This window comes from Gadus morhua, chromosome 20 (genome assembly GCF_902167405.1).
Source record: "Gadus morhua chromosome 20, gadMor3.0, whole genome shotgun sequence".
In the NCBI taxonomy this organism is placed as follows: domain Eukaryota; kingdom Metazoa; phylum Chordata; class Actinopteri; order Gadiformes; family Gadidae; genus Gadus; species Gadus morhua.
Genome location: NC_044067.1, coordinates 23,389,601 through 23,398,292, shown reverse-complemented (window position 1 = coordinate 23,398,292; position 8,692 = coordinate 23,389,601). Strand labels below are relative to the sequence as shown.

The 8,692-nt window shown below is 45.2% G+C and overlaps 1 protein-coding gene across 2 annotated transcripts in view; it reads left to right on the top strand.

The window, feature by feature from the left end:
* Positions 1–1,643: 1,643 nt before the first annotated feature.
* LOC115533181 (collagen alpha-2(VI) chain) overlaps positions 1,644–8,692 on the top strand; it is an 11,743-nt gene continuing 4,694 nt past the window's right edge. The window contains exons 1-16 of one of the 2 annotated variants that reach the window (XM_030343524.1): positions 1,644–1,797; positions 2,357–2,513; positions 3,147–3,757; positions 3,847–3,867; positions 3,975–4,040; positions 4,125–4,178; positions 4,343–4,387; positions 4,494–4,520; positions 4,605–4,631; positions 4,727–4,771; positions 4,855–4,908; positions 5,885–5,947; positions 6,641–6,703; positions 6,788–6,841; positions 6,979–7,014; positions 7,117–7,179. In XM_030343524.1, the coding sequence (XP_030199384.1) occupies positions 2,366–2,513; positions 3,147–3,757; positions 3,847–3,867; positions 3,975–4,040; positions 4,125–4,178; positions 4,343–4,387; positions 4,494–4,520; positions 4,605–4,631; positions 4,727–4,771; positions 4,855–4,908; positions 5,885–5,947; positions 6,641–6,703; positions 6,788–6,841; positions 6,979–7,014; positions 7,117–7,179 (1,377 nt within the window). In that variant the 5' untranslated portion in view covers positions 1,644–1,797; positions 2,357–2,365. Of the gene's footprint in view, positions 1,798–2,356; positions 2,523–3,146; positions 3,758–3,846; positions 3,868–3,974; positions 4,041–4,124; positions 4,179–4,342; positions 4,388–4,493; positions 4,521–4,604; positions 4,632–4,726; positions 4,772–4,854; positions 4,909–5,884; positions 5,948–6,640; positions 6,704–6,787; positions 6,842–6,978; positions 7,015–7,116; positions 7,180–8,692 lie in introns of both variants that reach the window. The other variant, XM_030343523.1, reaches the window with a different exon arrangement.

The window sequence follows — 8,692 nt, the reverse complement described above, 5'->3', positions numbered from 1 at the left end:
TGCATTAAAATGCCACAAATGTCCTTCAATGTATTTTAATGGTCGCCATAACATAAGTTCAGAAATGTTAATGCAATACTTCACATACTGCACTTCTCCAGAAAGAAACGTATCCCGCGCTGAGTATGCTGTGATCTTTATAGCTCCATGGCTGGCACGCAGTGGGTCCCAGTGTAATTTGAGAAATGCATCCCTGCCGGCGATTTTCATTGGATTAGGAAATTATGGGCGGGACTATTTTGTCCCGCTCACGGACGATCTGGCATCTACGGATACGAATACTTTTGCTACACATTTACCACCTAGACGTGGTGCAAAACAACCTGCAAAAAAACCCACAGCTGAGACTTGCAAGAGCAGATTCGAGCAGTTGTAAAATGGATTTGTGCTCGCTCATTAAAATGCTGAATTAACATAGCGTTCTTTATCATTTTATTTGTGAGGACATTTTTCACAGATGTGCAACTTCTGATGCATTAGTTCAAATTTGGGTTTACGAATGCACAACTTTTCGGGCATGTTCTCAGATTATGAAACACGGGTGTGCGAATGTGTTTTGCACCAACTGCGCTGCAATAATTGTAGCAAAAGGATTTGTGCACCTGTAACACAGATTTGCGTACTCGTAGACCCTATTTTGTGTTTACAATGGCATAAAAAATATATTATTTATTTTTTACGACTACAAATGTACTGTTACACATTTGTGACTTTAGAGTACATGCAAAATAAATATATACAACTTCAAATTTACTGTGACTTTAGTGTATGCATTCAAATTCTGCAGTTACAGGTGCTAAAGACTTTTGCTACAATAATACCTTCATAGGCGTCCGTAACCCCCTTGCGTTGCGGGAACGTGGAAACATAAAAAGCCCTTAACGCAGGCAGTGAGATGCACACAGCAGGCCGATGGCATTTGATGATACGATAGTTGATCTAGTTCTATAGCACCATGCTTTCCTTTCATTATAGGATAAATATATATAATTGTGTGATACATTTATTTATGTAAACATGTATATATATGTATATGTGTGTTGTTGGTATACATATTTATGCATGATGTGTTTATAGTGTAAATAATTAGAGAACAGAAGGGGCAGATGTGTGAGGTGTGATGGACCAGAGACACGCGAGCAGCAGTAGTTTACACTAGGCCTGGGCCCGGTCCATGTAAGGCAGTGAGGAGATTCATCAGAAAGCTGCTGGGCCTGGACTGGATCTACTGAGTCATATATGACTGATATATCTTTAGGTTTAACTTTTCTTGTGATATAAAATCCTTTAAAACATTCATTTGAAAAATAAAATCCCCATCCAATATTAGTGTTAACATTGACAAATAGGATAAAGCTAAAAATACAGAAATAAGTAAATACAAAGTAAAACATGTGCACTGTATCGAAGTCCGCCTCTGAAATTGAAGATCTGTCGCATCACACGCACATCACTTGATGAGCATTATGCACAATACAGAACCGTACCCTCTGTCAAATGCAAGAAATTACCTGTTTTAGCTCTCAGAACAATTAAGACAGCAGCCTAGTGTGACTCCCAGTAGACATTCCCAGTATTAAGACATTCCCAGTAGGCCCATTATAAGACAGTCCCCTTATCCATTTAGGGCGCAGGGCCCGCGCATGCGCTCACGTGTCTGAGCGCAGATCTAAAGCAGCGCTGTTAAACCCTGATGTGTTGTCCGGTAGAGATGCCTCTCCCCACAGATCATTAAATACATTTCCTTCCATTTCCAAACGTTGCAGGTAAACTAAACGTTTACTGTCGCCTGGATCGGTGAGTTTTTCCTCTTTCTAATTGAAATCTTGCTTGGTGTAAGTTATATCCTCTAAACGTGTTGCCTTGTTTGGGTTGACATGTATGCAGGGTGTTTTTGACACAGGCCTATCCAAGTTTCCAAAGGTACCTACAGGTGATTACTGTTGTACTAAGTGAGCTGCATAGTTAGTGGGTTCTGTGTCTTTATAAGAAAAGGTACAGTAGGTCTAGTAAAGTGATGTGGCAAGAGAAATACAAAGAAAAGTTGTGTTCTTCTCTCATTGTTGAAATATGGTTATTGCCCTGCATTATATTATCTAATGTTATGTAATATAACTTAATATAATATAACATAATTTAATATCATATAACATTCTATAATGTTACATAATGTTCTTCTCTGATAGTTGGAAGATGGTACTTGCCCTGCTGTGTCTTCATGATGTAAACATTCACAGAGCTGAGACAGACCTTCTGAAGGCTCACGTGTTTGACAGCCGTTTCCTTTGCTAAAGGCAGAGCCTTCGCGCTTAAAGCCTCAACCTTTCCCTGTCTGATTCCTCTTTTGCCTTCTCAGGGTGAGCGGATGATGGCTCTTATTTTAGCATTTATCCTTTTGAGCCTTCTGAAAAATGCACTTCCACAAGATCTGAGCGAGCGAGGACCGAGACGAGGGGACTGGCCCGACCCGACCCTCCCTCCCGCACCCTACCCGACCCCTCCGCCCAATAAAGGTTGTAAGAGTGAGTCAAGATGATGAAAGTTCAGGTGGACCTCGTTTCAGGTCCCGACACGCTTATCCACAGCTTCAGTCCATTGAATACTAACAGTGATAATGAATTGCAATACACACGCTACTAATGAGCGGTCAACGTTAAACCTGCACTATGTCACCTTTCTTATGCAGACTCCATTCAGATAGATCTCCACTAGAACCTTTATGAACATTGAAACACTCCCATCGATGAGTAAATCCATCCAGGGAATCTCTTTATATAATAATTTTATTCTGGTCCATTGATTCCTCACAGTGGGAGAATATCAGCACTGACTGAGGCGCATACCATGTTACTTTATGTCCTGTCATGTCCAGAAAATAACAACAGAAAACAATTTGGGGTTTTGATAAGGGCATGGTAAAACATCCTGGTGTTCCCTAGCTGGGAGAAATGCTGGCTGAATGCATGTTGGCTTGGTAGTAAAGAGTCTTGTAAAGAGTAAAGAGTCTTGACTCACGCTCACTTCATGATGTAGCTGTGACTCCCGCCACTAGAGGCTGCTGATGGGAGGGCGTACATAGTGCAGCTTTAATAATCTGTAGAGGTGCCCCCAGCATCCCATGATTCCCTCCTCGTCCTGTGGCACAGAGGTGGTGGACTGCCCCGTGCGGCTTTTCTTCACCATCGACACGTCGGAAAGCATCTCCCTGCAGGAGTCGCCCCCCGGGGTGCTGGTGGACAACATCAAGGAGTTCACCAAGCTGTTCGCCGAGCGGCTGACCGACGAGGAGTACCAGGGGGGCCGTGTGCGCCTCACCTGGTCGGTGGGTGGGCTGCACTACTCCCAGAGGCAGGTGGTGTTCAGCCACTTCTCCACCCGGCAGAGCTTCATCCGCAGCCTGAGCAGCATCAGCTACCTGGGCCGGGGCACCTTCACCGACTGCGCCCTGGGCAACATGACCTCGCTGATGACGCGCCACGCCGCGGACCAGAGGGCCGCGCTCTTCTCCGTGGTCATTACCGACGGCCATGTCACCGGGAGCCCGTGCGGCGGCATGAGGAGCAGCGCGGAGAAGGCCCGTGACCAAGGCATCAGGGTGTTCTCGGTGGCAGCCTCGCGGACGGTGGATGAGGCGGGGCTGAGGGAGATCGCCAGCCCCCCCGCTGAGGTGTACCGCGACGGCTACATCGCCGTGGACCTGGTGGACGGCCGGCCCCGCATCATGACCGACACCATCGACCGCATCCTCAAAGTCATGGTACTGGGGGGTCTCAGGGGGGTCTCGGGGGGGGCAGGACTCAGTAAGGGATTCGGGGGTTTCTAATGATCCACTCTGTTTGTTTTCAGAAACACCAAGCGTATCTGCAGGTAGGACAAGACAGCACCAGATTGAACCAGACTCCAGTCGTATTACACTTGATTCCATTGATCTAGTTCTAAATGATGCATGTGGTTGTGATTTCCTGATCTCGTAGTGCTACAAGGACTCCTGCCTGGAGACGCCTGGCAGCATGGGGCCAAAGGGGTACCGAGGTGCAAAGGTCAGAGCCGGCACTGCAAAAGGCTTTTCTTATTTCTTTCTCTTTATGCTTTAGCTTGAATCTCAACCCCTGTCTCACTCCTAGGGGAACAAGGGAGAAGGGGGTCACCCCGGTGGTAAAGGGGAGCAGGGCTATCAGGTAGGATCTCCCTTCGGTAGAACAGCTACACCCAGAGACAAAACCACGTCCTAATAAGAGGACATACACACGGAGAATATGACTAATACATGTACTATACAATATACAACACAATAGTAACATTCTACTTGGAACATGTGCTCATAACATATCGTCTCTGATAGGGCGATCCTGGAATCGAAGGACCAATTGGTCATCCCGGCTCCAAGGTGGGTCGTACAAGTTATTTTCCATTTGGCCTTCCTCTAGAAACGTTCATACGACCTCATCTGTCTCATTGTTCTCTCACTGATCTGCTGTTGTGTTCTCTCACAGGGAGAGATCGGGCTGATGGGAGACAGGGTAACATCTCAATAATATTCTGTATAATCTGTAAATACCCTGATCTATACTATTCCCCCTCACTGCTGTCTCCTTTGGTCACAGGGTGAGATTGGATACACAGGAGCAAAGGTCAGCAGCTCTTCTGATTGTTCCGTCTCTAGATATGTCCTAATACCATGTGAAACCTGTACCTCATTGTGTTGTGTCTGATGGTTTCTGGTCAGGGTTCTGGTGGAGCGGCTGGCAGGAATGGGACTGATGGATTCAAAGTAAGTCCCCCCCACACATTGGGTCCTCGATGATGTCGTGTTTGGCCGGACACTCAACATGTTTACTGCCTGCTTGATTTCAGGGCAAGACCGGGCGCATCGGAACCCCTGGCTGCCAGGGAGGGGCCGGGGATAAGGTGAGTGTGTGTGTCTCACTACCAGGGGACAAGGTGAGTGTGTGTGTGTCTTATTACCAGGGGACAAGGTGAGTGTGTGTCTCACTACCGGGGGACAAGGTAAGTGTATGTGTCTCACTACCAGGGGACAAGGTGAGTGTGTGTGTCTCACTACCAGGGGACAAGGTGAGTGTGTGTGTCTCACTACCATGGGACAAGTTGAGTGTGTGTGTGTCTCACTACGAGGAGACAAGGTGAGTGTATGTGTCTCACTACAAGGGGACAAGGTAAGTGTGTGTATGTGTCATACTACCAGGGGACAAGTTGAGTGTGTGTCTCACTACCAGGGGACAAGGTGAGTGTGTGTGTGTCTCACTACATGTGGTGTGTGTGTGTGTGTGTGTGTGTTTGTGACTGTGTGGTGTGTATGTCTGACTATGTGTGGTGTGTGTGTCTGACTACGTGCGGTGTGTGTGTCTGACAACGTGGGGTGTGTGTGTCTGACTATGTGTGGTGTGTGGATCTGACTGCATGTGGTGTGTGTGTGTGTGACTATGTCTGATGTGTTGATCTGACTGTGTGTTGTGTGTGTGTGTGTGTGTGTGTGACTATGTGTGGTGTGTGTGTCTGACTACGCGTGGTGTGTGTCTGACTATGTGTGGTGTGTGGATCTGACTACTCCTCTCACAGCTGTAGGTTCACTGCTGTTGCATTGGGATTTTATGTTATGTTTTTAATTATTATTCCTGTTCAATACTATATATATATATATATGTCGTTCAGTCTAGTCATTCAGCCTTTTATTTAATCTCAAATCCCCTGGAGAAGCAGTACTGATGTACCACCGTGTTAAAATACAGAGAATAACACTGATGGAGTAAAAGGGAACAGTGAATCAGTAGAAATAGCTTTGTGGTCACTGGCTTTCCTCCATAGGTCTTAAGGTGACTGTAACACTGCAGTGTACATAATAAGCAGCTTGTTGTGTTTCCTGAAGGGATCTGATGGTTTCCCTGGTGACTCGGGGGACTCTGGACCTGCAGGCCCACCAGGAGTGAAGGTCGGCACCTCGTCTATTTCAGAGTATTAGCGTGAAGGTAGATGTCTGTGATTGTCTCAGCAGGGTGCCCCGGGGAACAGAACCCTGAGGCCTTGTCTTGTTAATTTCCTTCTCAAGCTGTTGAGCAGAAGACTGTTCATCTGAAGGGACTTTCACTGTGGGCAACAAGATCATTATCCTGTCACTCCTTTCACTCAAGTAAAATGAGGACCAGCAGATCTGTGGCTTCGTAAAAAAGGATTTAACTGTTTATACAGTGTGGGACAAGCTCAGCTCGACTCCCAGGGAAATCCAGTGTTCATATTTCACCCTCAGTTGAATATTGTAATGCACTTTTAGAAGCTTTCACATCGATGCGCGTTGCTGCAAGCCAGCTGCTAACGCATTTTGTTCTTTCACATGATGCATCGTATTGTGAGAATGTGTTAGTTTAGTGTCAGTTTAGTAAGATCCTTCCAGGCTTTATGAGTATTAGTATTCATTTCTTATGGCTAATAAAACAGAACATAATTGTCTGGATGCTCAACACTTTTAACAAACAGCAACATATTTTTTCCACAGATCTCAAATAGTATACAAAATATTGTCATGCAAACACCGACACGTGACACACAGATACCAGTGTGCTGGCGTTCTTTAGTTCATCCACAGGTGTGTGCATACTGGTAACGTCTGCTGGTGGTCACATGACAGGGATCGACAGGCCGAGCGGGCAGAGCAGGACCCCCGGGACCAGGCGGAGAGCCAGGACCAAAGGTAGTCACCACCACGCCACAGGAACCAGCCACCAACACATCCTCCCCTCTGTCCTGATTAAACCTTGTTTTTGTTCCTTTGAAGGGCGACACGGGGAACCCTGGCTACCCAGGAGAGCCCGGAGACAAGGGGCCCGCGGTACGTTCAAATAGTCTCACTCATCCACAGTGACTCAGTGTGGCTGACCAGTGAGAAGCAGCTTCTGCTGGGGACCCGGGCTGACCGCTTGGTCTGACCATACTGTGTCTGATCTCCTCTCTCCTCTCCCCCTGCAGGGCAAAGGCGGAGCCCTGGGCCTGAAGGGAGAAACTGTACTCCTCTCTCCTAATCTCTAAGTATATCTGGATGTTCACCTTTCTTCATGTGGAGGTGTGACCTTGTTCTGAGAGTCTTGTTCGCTAATTGTCTTCTAGGGCAGGAGAGGGGACAGCGGTGTGAAGGGGGCACCTGGACTGGGGGGACTCAAGGGTGACAAGGTAAAGACACCTTATCTCAAGGTCTAAAGACACCTTATCCAAAGGTCTAAAGACACCTTATCCAAAGGTCTAAAGACACCTTATCTAAAGGTCTGAAGACTCCTTATCGAAAGGTCTAAAGCACCTTAGCTAAAGGTCTAAATACACCTTATCTAAAGGTCTAAAGCACCTTATCTAAAGGTCTAAAGACACCTTATCTAAAGGTCTAAAGAACCTTATCTAAAGTTCTAAAGCACCTTATCTAAAAGTCTAAAGACACCTTATATAAAGGTCTAAAGACTCCTTATATAAAGGTCTAAAGACTCCTTATCTAAAGGTCTAAAGACACCTTATCTTCATCTAAAGATCTAAAGACACCTTATCTAAAAGTCTAAAGACACTTTATCTAAAGGTCTAAAGACACCTTATCTAAAGGTCTAAAGACACCTTAACTAAAGGTCTAAAGCCCCTTATCTAAAGGTCTAAAGCCCCTAAAGATCTAAAGCCACCATATCTAAAGGTCTAAATACACCTTATCTAAAGGTCTACAGCACCTTATCTAAAGGTCTAAAGACACCTTAACTAAAGGTCTAAAGCACCGTATCTAAAGGACTAAAGCACCTTATCTAAAGGTCTAAAGACACCTTATCTAAAGGTCTAAAGCACCTTAGCTAAAAGTCTAAAGACACCTTATATAAAGGTGTAACGACTTCTTATCTAAAGGTCTAAAGGCACCTTATCTTCATCTAAAGATCTAAAGACACCTTATCTAAAAGTCTAAAGACACTTTATCTAAAGGACTAAAGACACCTTATCTAAAGGTCTAAAGACACCTTAACTAAAGGTCTAAAGCCCCTTATCTAAAGGTCTAAAGCCACTAAAGGTCTAAAGACACCTTATATAAAGGTCTAAAGCACCTTATCTAAAGGTCTAAAGACACCTTAACTAAAGGTCTAAATCCACCTTATCTAAAGGTCTAAAGCACCTTATCTAAAGGTCTAAAGACACCTTATCTAAAGGTCTAAAGAACCTTATCTAAAGGTCTAAAGCACCTTATCTAAAGGTCTAAAGACACCTTATCTAAAGGTCTAAAGCACCGTATCTAAAGGACTAAAGCACCTTATCTAAAGGTCTATAGACACCTTATCTAATGTCTAGAGCACTGAGGGAACCGTCATCTATTTGACTGATAAAAACATAAGGTAGAGAATAGTCCTATTTCATTTGGAATCAACAAAATATTGATCTTAAGAAATTTGGAATGAGAGATTTGCAAACAAAAGGAGGAACTAAAACCAATAAGGTCGGTGTCTGAGGCAGACGGTTTGACTAAGCGGGGAGATCTCCCAGAGGATTCCTCCGTTCCACACAGAGCCAGAGTGGCTCTCCACTGAGCCCCTGCCCTGATCCGGGCGTTCCTTATAGAGCATCGTCTCACAAAGACTTTCTTTTTGCTTACAATGAATCGCACAGCTGGCATCGTGACATTCCCAAGCCACGCAAACAGAAGAGAGAGATATTCCACATAGTTCTC